This window comes from Macaca fascicularis, chromosome 1 (genome assembly GCF_037993035.2).
Source record: "Macaca fascicularis isolate 582-1 chromosome 1, T2T-MFA8v1.1".
NCBI lineage: Eukaryota > Metazoa > Chordata > Mammalia > Primates > Cercopithecidae > Macaca > Macaca fascicularis.
In genome coordinates this window covers 211,466,746-211,482,920 of record NC_088375.1, presented here as the reverse complement: position 1 = coordinate 211,482,920, position 16,175 = coordinate 211,466,746, and the positions used below count along the sequence as shown (strand labels likewise).

The 16,175-nt window shown below is 50.4% G+C and overlaps 1 protein-coding gene and 1 long non-coding RNA gene across 2 annotated transcripts; both read left to right on the top strand.

The window, feature by feature from the left end:
* The first annotated feature begins 1,571 nt into the window (after positions 1 to 1,571).
* LOC141408643 (uncharacterized) lies at positions 1,572 to 5,268 on the top strand. The gene is made up of 3 exons (XR_012424608.1): positions 1,572 to 1,670; positions 2,395 to 2,516; positions 5,153 to 5,268. It is a non-coding gene; the product is annotated as an uncharacterized lncRNA (long non-coding RNA).
* Positions 5,269 to 5,473: 205 nt separating this feature from the next.
* Positions 5,474 to 6,918, top strand: LOC135964882 (myelodysplastic syndrome 2 translocation-associated protein-like; the record flags this gene model as incomplete). Its single annotated transcript, XM_065519982.2, is given in 4 exon segments — positions 5,474 to 5,516; positions 5,519 to 5,591; positions 6,020 to 6,135; positions 6,735 to 6,918. Coding segments are annotated over 4 exon segments (396 nt in total), but the record flags the coding sequence as incomplete, so codon positions are not given.
* Positions 6,919 to 16,175: the final 9,257 nt, after the last annotated feature.

Genomic DNA, 16,175 nt, shown 5'->3' with positions numbered 1-16,175 from the left:
GGGTCAATCAGGGCTGGGAAAGTGAATTACAGAGGGCTGCAGAGATATTCGTGATTAAAGAATATGCTTTCCTGGGAGAATAAGTGGGTCGTGACAGCCAGCTCCAATGCCCATGTAGATATTATTATTAATAATATTTTATCGGCCAGGTGTGGTGGCTCACGCCTGTAATCCCAGCACTTTGGGAGGCCAAGGCAGGCGGACCACAAGGTCAGGAGATTGAGACCATCCTGGCTAACATGGTGAAACCCCGTCTCTATTAAAAATATAAAGAATTAGCCGGGCGTGGTGGCACGCGCCTGTAGTCCCAGCTACTCTGGAGGCTGAGAATTGCTTCAACCTGGGAAGCGGAGGTTGCATCGAGCCAAGATTGTACCACTGCACTCCAGCCTGGGCAACAGAGCGAGACTCCGTCTCAAAAATAAATAAATAAATAAATAAATAAATAAATAAATAAATTGTATCACAACATATCACAGTTTAAGAGTAGTTAAAATATCAACCTTAAGGAAACCAGGAAAAGGGTGTTATCATTCATCCATACAGCATTTGTTGATTCTCACTGAAGTTCCAGGCCAAGGTGGGGTAGGGGATCAGTCTGGGAATACAGGCCTGGGTCATGGCCTTGCCCTTGGGGACCTGACATGGGAGAAAGACACATAAGGGAATAGCCCCTTTTTATTCATTCATTCCTCTGGCATATGCCAGCCCTCTGGGGACATAATGAAAGACATCCACAGCCTTGCTCTCCGGAAGCTTTTAAAGGAAGTGGGGAGGCAGATATTCCTCAAATAGCCACTCAAATACATAATGATAAACGGTGATAAGAGTTAAGGAGAGGAAGTACAGAGTGCTCTGAAGACATCACGGGGGACCTTGATGTACTTGGTGGTGGGAGGGTCAGAGACGGCATCTCCGGGGAGGTCAGCATCTGAAGGAGTTGAATAAGGACTGATAGGGTGAGGAAAGAGGGTCCAGGAGGCAGAAACAGCTTGTGCCGAGGCCCTGAGCTGGGAGAGGGCAGGGTGCTTGTGAGGCCAGTGTGGCTGGAACCCGGCTGGCAGAAGGAAGGGGTGCGTCATGCAGCTGAGGCTCTAGTGGACCATACTTAGGAGCCAGTGAAGGCTTCAGGGAAGGACAGTGAGGACAGCTGTCCATTCTGGATGGGACACTGGAGGGGCAGAGTGGGCGAGGCATGGGCACAATGACAGCTGGTGCCAGGGAGGCAGCAGTGGGGTGGAGAGAAGGGGAGAGTGGGTGCATAATGAGCATGATGGCAGCCTGTGCCAGGGAGACAGCAGGGGATTGAGAGAAGGGGAGAAATTTGAGGGCTGCTTGGGAGGTAAGTGGGGCAAGACGTGGGGTTGGATTGGCCCTGGGAGAGGTGGCAAGAGAGGTCCCAGTGGGTAAGCTCTGTGACCCAGGAAGGGCTGGCTAAAGCTGACCTGGGGAAGGCCTCCCAGATGGGGCGAATCTCCCCGGCATGGTGAAATAGGTTGCAGCACCCCTGGTGGACAGAAAGGAGAAAGACAGTCTATCCCTGGCGAGCAGAAATTCAGCTGGGAATTGTCAGTGAAATGAAACTAACATTGAGTATGGACCGTGTACCAAGCCCTTTCTAAGTGCTTTACCTTCATCACCTCGTTTAATCCTCCCAACAACTCTACAAGGTCAGTGGTATTATCACTCTCATTTTACAGACGAGGAAGCTGAGGCTCAGAGAGGCGCTGCCACTGAGATGTGGACTCCAGGAAGCCTGACCCTATCCTGCCTTTTAATCATGGCTCTTGTGGTTTGGGATGATTAGAACCTGAGAGAGTTGGAGAGGGGAAGGAGAGGGTTGAGTCTGAGGCTAAGAGATGGGCTGGGACCAAATCCCGGGCGGCTGCTGGTGTTAGATTTGGGGGTGTTGACATCATTGCAGATGAGTGGGTAGCACATTCTTAGGGAGAAGGTGGTGGGATCACGTGTGCTTTTCTGAGAAGTCACTCTGGGATGGGGCAGAGAGGAAGTAAAAAACAACAGAGGAGAGACAGTGAAGCAGGGCGTGGGTATGAGGCCAGGGCAGCAGGGCTCTGGGAAGGGTGAACACCAGGCAGACAGTTCCAAGGAAGATCTAACAGGTGACTGGGTGGTGGGAGGTGAGGGGTGAACAATCAAACGTGGGTAAAGGGTCACATTGCTTTTATTCACTGACTCAGCAAACTTTTTTTTTTTTTTTGAGACAGAGTCTTGCTCTGTCGCCCAGGCTGGAGAGCAGTGGCTCCATCTCGGCTCACTGCAACCTCCACCTCCTGGGTTCAAGCGATTCTCCTGCTTCAGCCTCCCAAGTAGCTGGGATGACAGGCGCGCACCACCATGCCCAGCTAATTTTGTATTTTTTTTTTCTTTGAGATGGAGTTCTTGCTCTGTCGCCAGGCTGGAGTGCAGTGGCGCGATCTCAGCTCACTACAACCTCCACCTCCTGGGTTCAAGCAATTCTCTTGCCTCAGCCTCCCAAGTAGCTGGGACTACAGGTGAGTGCCACCATGCCCAGCTAATTTTTGTACTTTTAGTAGAGATGGGGTTTCACCCTTTTGGCCAGAATGGTCTCAATCTCTTGACCTCGTGATCTGCCCGCCTCGGCCTCCCAAAGTGCTGGGATTACAGGCGTGAGCCACCACGCCTGGCCAATTTTTATATTTTTTAGTAGAGATGGAGTTTCACCATGTTGGCCAGGCTGGTCTCGAACACCTGACCTCAAGTGATCTGCCTGCCTCAGCCTCCCAAAGTGTTGAGATTACAGGTGTAAGCCATGTGCCTAGCCCACTTAGCAAACCTTTGTTGAGCACCTACTATGTGCCAGGTCTCGAACAAAGTGCTAAGATCGTAGAGAAGAAGGATGGGATTGCTGGCCAAGAAGGGATATGGGAAACCTGGGAGAGGAGAAAAGAAGGGAGGACAGTTATGGATCTGGCTGGGGATGTACCGAGTTGGCGGGGCAGGGGACAGCCAAGGGACAACAGCCAAGGGGCAGCTGAACACATGGTCTGGGACTCAGAAAAGAGGTAGAATTTGAGATGCAGGATTTTGAAAATCAAATCTTGAGCACAACTTGATAAACTTACTGAAAATCGTTGACTTGTACCCTTAAAGTGAGTGAATTGTATGATCTATAAATAATACCTGGATGAAGTTTTAAAAATACAATTAGGAAAAACCCAAGAAGTCTCAAAGTTCCTAGGAAATCGTGAAACAAGGAGGGAGAAAACATTCCAGTCAGAGGGCAGAGGGCGTGAGTGAAACCTGGGGACCTGGCTGGAGTGGGCATGGGGTGTGGCTGAAGCCAGGGGCTCTTAGCAGGGATGGAAGATGGAGCTGCAGCCTCGCTCTTTAGTGGGTTGTACCAGTCATGTCACTGAGCACTGACGCTGCAGTCTGCATCTTGGAGCAAATCAATCCTCCAACAACCCCAGAAGAAGGGATGCCAGATGAGGAAACTGAGGTTCAGAGAGGTTAAGCAGTTTACCCAGTCACATTGCTATTAAAAAGGTGTAATTTTTTTTTTTTTTTGATATGGAGTCTCGCATTGTTGCCCAGGCTGGAGTGCAATGGCACAATCTCGGTTCACTGCAACCTCTGCTTCCCGGGTTCAAGCGATTCTCGCGTCTCAGTCTCCTGAGTAGCTGAGATTACAGGTGCCCGCCACCATGCCGGGCTAATTTTTGTAATTTTAGTAGAGACTGGGTTTCACCATGTTGGCCAGGCTGGTCTCGAACTCCTGACCTCGTGATCCACCCACCTCGGCTTCCCAAAGTGCTGGGATTACAGGCATGAGCCACCACGCGCGGTTTGAGGGTGTAGAATCTGAGATCCATCCCTCCAGAGTTTGGGATCTTGGGTAACAGTTTCGCCGCGTTTAACAAACGTCCCGGGCCTGGAGCTGAGACACTGGCGCTTCTATGGCGCCATCTGCTGGTCAAAAGGTAGAGCTCAACCGGCGACGGAAAGGCGTTGGTTCCCAGGCTTGACAGGATTCCCTTCCGCCCTCTTCTCAATTCTGTTTCTCCCAACAACCCTGAGTGGGTGGTAGGCAGGAATTGTCCAGCCTTATCTTACCAATGAGGAGGCCAAGGCTTGGCGAGGAGAGACAACTTCTCAAAGATGATCCAGAGGAGTAGAGGAGGCCCCGGGATTCAAACCCCACTCCGTGAGGTGCTCTCCACCTCCCGCTGTCCTCAGTGTGGACTTAGGTCCCAGAGCATCTGCACCCCCTGAGGGGGCGAGGCCAGTCCCCTCCCTGGCTGGCTTGTAGATGGCGACACAGGTTCAGGTAGCGGCCTGACCTACCCAGCTCTGTCTCTGGGGTAGGGTTTGACCTGATGCAGGTTTGAGCCTGTATCAGGCTCTGTGGGGAGTTAGGGCAGGGTTTTCAAGGCTGAGCAGAAAGCTTCCACCCCAACCCTCCACTGGGGACTCCAAGCAGGTGACATTTCTGTTTGGGAGCTGGCTGCCCCTTCCCTGTCCCCAGCCCTTCAGGAATTCTGGGTCTCAGACTCCGCAACCAGGGAGAGGAGAGAGACAGGAGGCCCAGGCAGAAGTGCAGGGACAGTAGGCTGAGAGAAGGAGGGGCATGGGGGTGGGGCCAGAGCAAGGCCACAGCGAATGACTGTGACAGCAACTGTGCTAAGCAGAGCTGCCACTGTGAAGGGACAAGTGCTGCAAAGGTGCTTTTTGGGAATTAGGAGCCTTAACTTTCTCTGTGGTGCTGAGAGGCGGGGAGGATCATGACCCTCATTGACAGTGGAGGAGCAGTATCTGGGAGCTTGAGTGATGTGCCCAGGGTCACATGGCCAGTGAATATGAAGTCAGAGTCACAACCCAGGGAGTTGTGACTCCCAGAAGGAGGGGACTGATGGGAAGCAGAGTGAAGGAGCAAAGGACTGACTATTGGGGCGGCCATCAGGCTGGAAGTGGGGAACAAAGGCATCCGGCTGCGGGGCCGTCCCATGGCTGCCATCGTGTGTATGAGTGTGTATGTGTGCCAGGGAGGGAGAGTGTCTGAGAGTCTCAGTTGTCAAATCTTGGTGACACCCTGGTGGCATGGGTTGTCTGACTGTGGCTGAGCAATCTGTGTTGTTGAGGGGCCAGGAAGGCTTCTTCTCTCCCCCAGGAAGTCTGGGTCAACTTTGAGGCATCCTTCCGAGCACATCTTAAAAGTCACCTCTCCTGGGGAGCCCTCCTGGATTGCTAAAATGGGGTCGAATTCCCATGTTACACGCTTGCAATGCTTCTCCTGCCAAGGACCCATCATAAGTGTAAGTGGTTAAATATTTGTATTTGCCCGGTAGAAGCCCTGTGTTCTGACCCAGTTGGAGCTGGTAGTAGGCACATGCCAGGACTTTAGATAAAACCAGATGTGCAGGGGCAGGTTGCAGAGGGAAACCCTGGCTCTGAAAATTCGTTGTCTCCTGAGTTCCAGGCTGTGGGTTTTATTGAGAGAACGGAGACTGCTGGTGAATTCCCAAGGGGGTTAATTGTTCAAGCCAGCTTTCATTGTGTCTGCTTAATATTCTTCTCTCCAAGCTTCCCACCAGACTGCAAAAGCTGAGGTGACTGCCTTGACCCTACTGTGTCTCTAGAACTTAAAGCCCTGTGGATGGTTCTGGCACTTAACAAACACATATTAAAGGAAAGAATGAATCAGTGAAGCATGGGTTTGGGTGTCGGGCTGGGTAAACCAGGTTTGTGAGTGAGGGGATGAGGGGATGGGACCCAAGCAGGGCTGGCATGGGTGGCAGCAGAGAACCACAAAACCACGAGTGGTTACCTATGTGATGGTACCTCCTGGAGTTGTTCAGAGCAGTGCACAGCCTGTGGTAGGGGGCTGGCTTCTCTTAAACGCAGTTTGGAGAAGAAGAGCCTGACAATAGATTTTCAGGAACTGGGGAGACCAGAAGGTGCCCTGATTCCCTTCCTCCCTGATCTCCCCTGGCACCAGCTCCTTGCTCAGCCTCCTTGCTTCTCCAATGTCTTGCAGCTGCAACATTCTGAACAGCAGTCCAGCTGTGAGGGGAGGTGCCCATGGCAGGCCTCAGCTGACCCCGGAGAGGCCGTTAAGACCTGGCTATTGCCTCCACAGTTGCTCAGAGGCAGGTGAGTCTGGTTCTCTGACTCTCCCTCCTAGAGGTGGGCACTGAAGTCAGGCCCAGGGGATGGGAAGGAAAGAGACCAGGGCTGGAGAAGGCAGCCAGCATGTCCTACTTCCTCCCCAACTGCCACTCCAGGTGGTGACCCAGGTGACTGGGTCTCTTTGTCCTCCTCCCTCCCAGACACCCCCCTTGCCCTGGGTTCTCAGGAAAGTGGGGAGGCTAAGCAGCTCATTCCAGGCAGTTGCGCAAACCGCCCCACCAGGCGCCTGGCCAGATGCTGCCCCAGACACCTCCCTCCAGGCTGTCATCCTCCACATCACTGGGACCAGTAGTAAGGGAAATAGAAAGCTCCCCAATGCCCTCCACCTGCAGCCCAGGCCTGATCCTGAGGCATGGCTGGCTCAGAGACAGTGACAGTGGGGTCAGAGGGTATGAGACAGAGTCTCCATCTACCAGAAACAGGCAAGTGAGCCCCAGCCTCCTCGTCTGGAATGAGGGACAACAATAGTACCTATTTCATAGTAAAGTTTCGGGAACATAGGTGTTCAATAAATGACAGATGGCTACCATCACTGATTACCAATGTTATAAAACTATAAACAGAGAAGGGTGGCTTTGTAAGAAGAAGAGAACAGATCACTCTCTTTCCACCATGTGAGGACCCAGCAAGAAGGTGGCTGTCTGCAAGCCCAGGGAGAGAGCCCTCACCAGGAATCTGCTGGCACCTTAATCTTGGACTTCCCAGCCTCCACAACTGTAAGAAATAAATGTATGTTGTTTAAGCCACCCAGTTTGTGGTATTTTGTTATAGCAGTCCTAGCTGATTAAAAAATACTGTCTCCTATAACCTATGAGTTTTGTTTCAAAGCACTTAACACAATCTATAATTATACATCTACCTATGCAATTTATCTTTTTAAATTTTATTTTGTTTTATTATTTTTGGGGGATGGAGTCTCACTCAGTCGCCCAGGCTGGAGTGCAGTGGCATGATCTTGGCTCACCGCAACTTTCACCTCCTGGGTTCAAGCAGTTCTCCTGTCTCAGGCTCTGAGTAGCTGGGGTAGGTGTGCACCACCATGCCTGGCTAATTTTTGTATTTTTAGTAGAGACGGGGTTTCACCACGTTGGCCAGGCTGATCTCGAACTCCTGACTTCAGGTGATCCTCCTGCCTCAGCCTCCCAAAGTGCTAGGACCTGGCCTGTGCAATTTATCTTTTTAAGTTTTTCCTGAAGTATAACAAACACAAAAACACACAAATCCTGTGTACAGCTCAATACACCTTCACAAAATGAACCCATCTGCATAACCTGCCCCTAGGTCAAGAAGTGAACATAACCAGCTCCCCAGAAGCCTCCTTGTGACGCCTCCTCATCACTACCTCTCCCTGGAGGTAGCTATCGGATAATCATTCATTTAGTTATCAATGTGGGTGTCATCTGTGTCCTCAATGGATTATTTTCTTAGGGCTGCTGTAACAAATTGCTACAGCCTTGGTAGCTGAAAGCAACAGAAACTTATTCTCTCATGGTTCTGCCAGAAGTCTGAAATCAAGGTGGGCTGGGCACAGTGGCTTGTACCTGTAATCCCGGCACTTTGGGAGGCTGAGGTGGGAGGATTGCTTGAGCCCAGGAGTTTGAGACCAGCCTGGGCAACATGGTGAAACACCATCTCTATAAAAAAAAAATACAAAAAATAGCCAGCCTGTAGTCCCAACTACTTGAGGGGCTGAGGCAGGAGGATTGCTTGAGTCCGGGAGGTGGAGGTTGCAATGTGCTGAGATCACACCATTGTACTCCAGCCTGGGTGATGGAGGGCCTAAAGGAGGATCCATTCCATGCATTTCTAACTTTTGGTGGCTGCTGGCAAAATCCTTGGCATTTTGTGGAGTGCCCCTGCCCTCCAGTCTCTGCTTCTGTCTTCACAAGGCCTTTTCCTCTGTGAATCTGTGTACTCTTTTGTCTCTTATCAAGATACTCGCATTGGATTTCGGGCCCACCCTAATCCAGCATGATTTTATTTTGATCCTTATCTTAATTACATCTGCAAAGACCCTGTTTTCAAGTAAGGTCATATTCTGAAGTTCTAGGTGGACATGCATTTTTGGGAGACACGCTTCCGCTCACCATACCCTACAAGATTTCAAGCCCCAGGAGGACACGTGGTGTCACTCATCTTTGGATCCCCAGAACGAGCCTAGCCTCAGAACCCAGCCTGGCAGATATGAGCTGCTCACAAAATGTGGGCTGAATAGATGAATTATCAGTACATCTTCACATCAGGAGCACCAGTGCTGTGTGCCTGATACATGGTGGGTAGTGAGTAACTGATTGACAAGTGAATGACATTTAGACACCAGTTGAGAGTGACTGCAGAGTGTAGAAATAATGATAGGATGGCCGGGCATGGTGGCTCATGCCTGTAATCCCAGCACTTCAGGAGGCCAAGGCAGGTGGATCACTTGAGGTCAGGAGTTCAAGACCAGCCTGGCCAGTGAAGCCCTATCTCTACTGAAAATACAAAAATTAGCCAGGTGTGGTGGCGCATGCCTGTAATCCCAGCTACTCGGGAGGCTGAGGCAGGAGAATCACTTGAATCTGGGAGGCAGATGTTGCAGTGAGCCGAGATCATGCCATTGCACTCCAGCCTGGACAATGAGCAAAACTCCGTCCAATAAATAAATAAATAATGATAAGGTGGCCAGGCGTGGTGGCTAATGCCTGTAATCCCAGCACTTTGGGAGGCCGAGGCAGGTGGATCACTTGAGGTCAGGAGTTCAAGACCAGCTTGGCCAACATGATGAAACCTCATCTCTATTAAAAACACGGAAATTAGCCCGATGTGGTGGCATGTGCCTGTGCCCAGCTACTTAGGAGGTTGATGCAAGAGAATCTCTTGAACCTGGGAAGCTGAAGTTGCAGTGAGCAGAGATCACGCCACTGCACTCCAGCGTAGGTGACAGAGCAAGACTCTATCTCAAAAAATAAATAAATAAATAAATAAATAAATAAATAAAAAGAAGTCCCGGCGTGGTGGCTCATGCCTGTAATCCCAGCACTTTGGGAGGCCAAGGCTGGTGGATCACCTGAGGTCAGGAGTTGGAGATCAGCCTGGGCAACATGGTGAAACCCCGTCTCTACAAAAAACCACAAAAAATTAGTCGAGTGTGGTGGCACGTGCCTGTAGTCCCAGCTACTCAGGAGGCTGAGGCAGGAGAATTGCTCGAACCCAGGAGGCAGAGGTTGCAGTGAGCCGAGATCGTGCCACTGCACTCCAGCCTGGGCAACAGAGTGAGACTCCATCTCAAAAAAATACAAATTAAAATAAAAGAAATAATGATAGGTGCTGCTTACTGAGCACTTACTTTGGGCCCCCTGCTTTCTGTGCATGGTTCTACTGAATCCCATTTTACAGAGAAGTAGGGGATTATGTGTCCCAATTTGGATGGGACAGACCCGATTGGCACCTATTGTCCCAGCATAGTGAGTATTTTATTCCCACTTTCCCCTTCTATTCTCAGAAGTGTACTGAGCTCATCAATAAAGTACACGGTGCCCCCTTAGATAAGGCAACGGAGTCTTAAAAATTCCCGAAGGCAATAAATTCAGCACCTGATTTGCTCTCTTCTCAGAGACTCTAAAGCCCTTGCCCTTAACTGCTAGTGGTGCTGAGGGTGTTAATTAGGAGGGTTTTTTTTCGTTGTTGTCCTTGTTTTGGTTTTGGCAGAAATAAGCCTGGTATCAAGTAACCATCTCAAGAGAGAGAGGTCACAGAGAGGCCAGCTCCCTCCCTGCTCCAGTCCAGTGATCTGTGGAGAAGGACAGAGGTTCACAGACCCCCATCCACGCAGACTGGCTCAAGAATTTGTGGGGCCCAGTGCAAAATCAAAATGCAGGGCCTCTTGTTAAACAATTAAAAAATTGTTAATAATTCAAGACAGCAACAGCAGAACATTAAACAAACGCTGGGCCCTTTGGTGTGTTGAGACCATGCAGGTCACATGCCCATGGAACTGTCCCTGCATCCCCCTGTTACTCAAGCTAGGAATCTGGCAGTCATCCTTGACCTCTCCCCCTCCCTCAGCCCTCCTTTCACATTGAGTCCTGCAGATCCAAGCTTATTGAGCAGCTCCCCCTACTCCCTCCCAAATGCCTTGCCTCTGGTCCAGTGGCACGTCTCACCTCTGGACTACAGCAGCCATTCAAACAGCTTCCAGTCCTGCCTGCTCCGGCCCATCCTCCCCTCTGAGGCCAGAGAGAGCACCCCAAAGGCCCATCTGACCCTAGCACCTTCCATGGCCCCTGCTGTGGATTGAATTTTGTCCTCCCAGAATGACATGTTGCAGCTTTAAGTCCCATTGCAACTGTGTTTGGGAAAAGGGTCTTTAGGAAGTAATTAAGGTTAAATGAAGTCATAAGAGTGGGACCCTGATCCCCTGGGATTCGTGTCCTTATAAGAGGAGACACTGCAGAGCTCACTCTCCTCTTCCACCCTGTGAGCACACACACAAAGAAAAGGCCATGTGAGGACACAGTGAGAAGGCAGCTGTCTACAAACCAGGAAGAGAGCCCTCACCGGAAGCTGAATCTGCTGGCACCTTGATCTTGGACTTCTGGCCTCCAGAAGAGTGAGACATCAATGTCTATTATTTAGTTACCAAGTCTGTGGTATTTTTTTGTGGCATCCGGAGCAGACAAAGGCAGCTCCCCGCCGTCTGAGATCTGGACATGATCTCCATGGCTGTGTGTTAGAGACCCCACCTCTCCAGCCCTTGCCAGACCTTCTTTCCTGTCTCTGGGTGTTCTACAAGATCTCCTTCCTCTGGATCTTCCAACATATTCTTCCTCTACCCCTTTCTTACCTACTTATCTGGCCAACTCCAGCTCGGCTCTTAGTCCCCAGCTTAGAAATGAAGCTTTCCTGACCTCCCCACCCATGCACAGTCCATGGAGGGCTCCTCCTCCCTGCCCCCACAGCTCCTCCATGCTCCATCCCTTGTAGGGAATTCTTGTCATTTGTGTCACTACATGTTTTGGGCCTCTCTTGCCCAATAGTTCAGGAGCTTCCTGAGAACAGGGACCTTATTCTGCTCAACCCTTTGTCCTGAGTATCTACAGGTCTGGGGGCCTCTCATCCCTGGTGTCCTTGACCTTTGAGAAGGATGCCAGGGGCAGACTGTGAGATCCAAAGCCCCTCTGGGAAGCTGGGGGCTGAGGAACAGAGTTGGAGGCCAGACTGTGGGTAGAGGAGCAGGGCTGAGGGTGCAGGAAGAGACCTCAACAGCCTCTGTGGGTTCACTTTTCATCCACCTCCTTTCCAAGGAGAACTTGCAACTGGCTCTGCTTGGAACGTGTCATTCATTTATTCAGTCAACAAACATTCATTGTGCTTCCAATTAGGGCCAGGCCCTGGGCCAGGTGCTAGGATGCTGCAGGGGAGGTTCCTGGGTCCCCACCAGGAGACACATGGCACAAGCCGTGACGTTGTGTTAAGTGAGGGACTTCCCCCAGTGTAACGGGAAGGAGAACTTGGAGGTCAGAAAAGCCTAGTGTGACTCCAGGCTCTGCTCCTCATTAGCTGGTAACATGGGACAATCCAAGCATGTGCCCTAGTTTTTTAAATCTTGAAAACGGCTCTGACAGCAGAGCCTCTGGAGGCCTGGGGTGGGATGAGGTCCTGGAAAATGACCCCAGTTCTGGGCTTCTGCTTCCTCCCATTCAGCTTGACATGCCTCATGCATGTCTTCCTCACAGTCACCTACTCCCCAACTTCATGGCCATGGTCAGGCTCGTGTCCATGTGTGGGGCGTACTTGACCACGAGGAAGACATAGCAACAACCTACAGCAGCAACCTTCAGCCAACACCCCCGGTGAGACCTGTCCAGAGACTCAGGCAAAGAATCCTCATGCGACACATTCCTCCCAAACCAACGTACCACTTTCTGCAGAGGCCGCCTCGGCCTCTCTCTCCCCTGGGTTCAGGTTTCTACTCTGACTGGGGATCTTAGAGCTGCCTGACCTGGAGAGAGAGCCCAGTGGATGAAACCTGTTATCAAGGAGGAGGAAATTCACTTTTAGGTCGTCCCATTCAGGCAGGCATCACTCGGGCAGCGAATGCTGCCATCCGGATAACAGTTTTCCACGTGTTAGGTCATTGAACGCAGAAGATACCTTCATCTCATTTAATCATTGTGAAAAGTCCTGAAGTGAGTACTATTACTCACCCTGTTTTACAGATGGGAGGCTGAGGTTCAAAGAGGTGAAGTCACTTGCCCAAGGTCACACAGCTTATAAGTGCTGCAGCAGGAATTTGAACCCAAAAACCAACCACTTAACTTCTATTCTAATTGCCTCCTCTAAGCCTCAGTTTCCTCATCCGTTAAAGGGGAAAATAGTGTCTCTAACCTACTATTAGTGTCTCTAACCTCTAACAACCTACTTCACAAGGTTGTTGATTATTAAATTACAAAGTTAAGAGCTGGTGAAAGGTGAGAAGTTCTCTGGACTCAGACAGACTTGGGCTTTAATCCCAGCTCTGAAACTTAACTGGGTGACCTTAGTTACATTACTTCCCCTCCCAGAGTGAATCTCTCCATTGTTGGAATGGGGAAACGTGGTCATACCTACCTGGAAGGGTTGTCGGAAGGAGTGAATATGGACATCTATTGGCGTGTGAAGCAGGATTTGGACTGAGGAGGGGAGGGTGCTGCCGGCAGAGGAAAGAACCCGAGCAAAGGCCTGGAGGTGGCGTGTCACGGGGAACATTGCATTGAATGAGATCCAGCTTGACTCAAATCTCATTTGCTGATGGCTTGACCCCCAGAGGACACCCCCAATCCCTCTGCTTCCTCAAGTCTGGTGAAGATGTTAACTCAGCTTGTCTCAATCCATCAACAAATATGCTGGGAGTGGCTTACTGGCAAAGACCTCAGAAAGAAAATGAGGGACATGTATTGAAATCCCAGTCCCCCCACTTACCAGCAGTGTGACTTTGCTGATCATTTCACTTCGCCGAGTCTCAGTTTCCCCATCGGAAAATGGGGAGAATATACACAAATTACAGGGCATCATGGAGTGGGCTGAATGGGCTCAGGTGGCAACCCTCCCACTGAGGGTCCCAGCCCTCTCCTATTGCAAGTGCCTGTGTACAGCTGGAGCTCAGACAGTGGAGCCTCCTTCCTCTTCTGTGCCTTCTGTGGCATCCTCATCACCTTGACCGCCATGATTTTGGCTGGAAGTGAGCCCTGGATATAGGGCTTCTGGTCTCTTCCTTGCTGTGCCCTCCGGTGTCCAAAGTCGCTGTGCTGGACCCTGGTGACCTTGTCCTGCTGCTGCTCCTGCAGATAGGTGCCCACCTGGAGCGCAGCCCCAGCACCTGTGCTCAACTAGAAAGGCAAGAAGTCACATTCCAGCTCCCACCTCTAATTTTATGAGGAAGCAGGAGCAACCCTTAATTTTTTTTTTAGTTTTAAAAACTGGCATTGGCTGGGCGCAGTGGCTCACGCCTGTAATCCCACCACTTTGGAAGGCTGAGGAGGGCAGATCACTTGAGGTCAGGAGTTTGAGACCAGACCGGCCAACATGGTGAAGCCCTGTCTCTACTAAAACTATAAAAGTTAGCCAGGCGTGGTGGTGCATGCCTGTAATCCCAGCTACTTGGGAGGCTGAGGCAGGAGAATCGCTTGAACCTGGGAGGCAGAGGTTGCAGTGAGCTGAGATTGTACCACTGCACTCCAGCCTGGATAACAAGAGCGAGGCTCTGTCTCATAAACAAAACAAAACAAACAAACAAACAAAAAATGACGTTGACTATGTGCAGTATGGCTGTATTGGTTGGTAAACTATGCAAATACTTTGCTCTAGTTGTTGAATAGCAGCTGCTGCAAACCCTGTGAGTGCCCCCAGCACCCTGGCAGTCTCAGCCCACCCCAGAGACACTCCCACTGTTGTAAATAGCTCAAGAAAGAATACCTGTAATTATATTTCCTTTGAAAAGTATCTCAAGTTGAATTACTGAGTCAGAAGGATGCACATTTTAAGGCTTTAGATTCGTATTTCCAAAATACCCTTCAGATAAATTATGTGATTTGAAACTCCCGTCAGCAAAGTATGAGACCGAGAGTGCTCATTTTCCTGCGTCTTCATCAACAATGGTTGTTACAATTTTTCTATTGCTTGAAAACCTGGAAGATGAAAAGAAATGATATACTGTTTTAATTTGCCTTTTATTTAGAGAGAGAAACAGTCTTGCTCTTGTTCTTCTCGCCCAGGCTGGAGTACAGTGGCGAGATTACAGCTCGCTGCATGCCCAAGCAATTCTCTTGAGTAGCTGGCACTACAGGTGTGTGCCACCATGCTTCACTAATTTTTATTTTTATTTATGTATTTATTTTTGAGACAGAGTCTTGCTCTGTCGCCCAGGCTGGAGTGCAGTGACGCCTCCCGGGTTTAAGCGATTCTGCCTCAGCGTCCAAGTAGCATGCACCACCATACCCGGCTAATTTTTTTTTTTTTTTTTTTTTTTGAGATGGAGTCTCACTCTGTCGCCCAGGCTGGAGTGCAGTGGCGCGATCTCGGCTCACTGCAACCTCTGCCTCCTGGGTTCACGCCATTCTCCTGCCTCAGCCTCCCCAGTAGCTGGGATTACAGGCGCCTGCCACCACACCCAGCTAATTTTTTGCATTTTTAGTAGAGACGGGGTTTCACTGTGTTAGCCTGAATAGTTTCGATCTCCTGACCTCGTGATCCCCCTGCCTTGGCCTCCCAAAGTGCTGGGATTACAGGCATGAGCCACCATGCCCAGCCCTAATTTTTTTATTTTTAGTAGAGATGGGGTTTCACCATGTTGGCCAGGCTGTTCTCAAACTCCTGACCTCAGGTGATCCACCTACCTTGGCCTCCCACAGTGCTGGGATTATAGGCGTGAGCCACTGTGCCCAACCAATTTTTTTTTTTTTTTTTTTTTTTAGATGGAATCTTGCTCTGTCGCCCAGGCTGGAGTGCAGTGGCGTGATCGCCGCTCACTGCAAGTTCTGCCTCCTGGGTTCACGCCATTCTCCTGCCTCAACCTCCTGAGTAGCTGGGACTACAGGCTCCCGCCACCACGCCTGGCTAATTTTTTGTATTTTTAGTAGAGACAGGGTTTCACAGTGTTAGCCAGGATGGTCTCGATCTCCTGACCTCATGATCTGCCCGCCTCAGCCTCCCAAAGTGCTGGGATTACAGGCGTGAGCCACTGCGCCCGGCCCTAATTTTTTTATTTTTCATAGAGACAGGGTTTCACCATGTTGGCCAGGCTGTTCTCAAACTCCTGACCTCAGGCGATCCACCTGCCTTGGCCTCCTGGAGTGCTGGAATTACAGGAGTGAGGCACTGTGCCCAACCAATTTTTTTTTTTTTTTTTTTGAGACGGAGTTTCACTCTTGTTGCCCAGGCTGGAGTGCAAATGGCTCGATCTTGGCTCACCGCAACCTCCAGAGTTCAAACAACTTTCCTGCCTCAGCCTCCTGAGTAGCTGAGATTACAGGCATGTGCCACCACACCTGGTTGGCACCTGGCTAATTTTGTATATTTAGCAGAGACGGGATTTCTCCATTTTGGTCAGGCTGGTCTCGAACTCCCGACCTCAGGTGATCCGTCCACCTTGGCCTCCTAAAGTGTTGGGAGGCGTGAGACACCTCGCCCAACCAATTAAAAAAAATTTTTTTTTGTAGAGATGGAGTATCCCTATATTGCCCAGGCTGGTCTCCAACTTCTGGACTCAAGTGATTCTCCTGCCTCAGCCTCCCAAAGTGCTGGGATTAGAGGCATGAGCTACCCCAACCAGTGGCCTCCTCTTATCTATTCGAAAGAGATTTTTTTTTTTTTTTGAGACAGTCTTACTATTGCCCAGGCTGGAGTACAGTGGCATGATCTCAGCTCACTGCAACCGCTGCCTCCTGGGTTCAAGCAGTTCTCCTGCCTCAGCCTCCCGAGTAGCTGGGATTACAGGCACCTACCACCATGCCTGGCTTTTTTTTTTTTTTTTTTTTTTGTATTTTTTT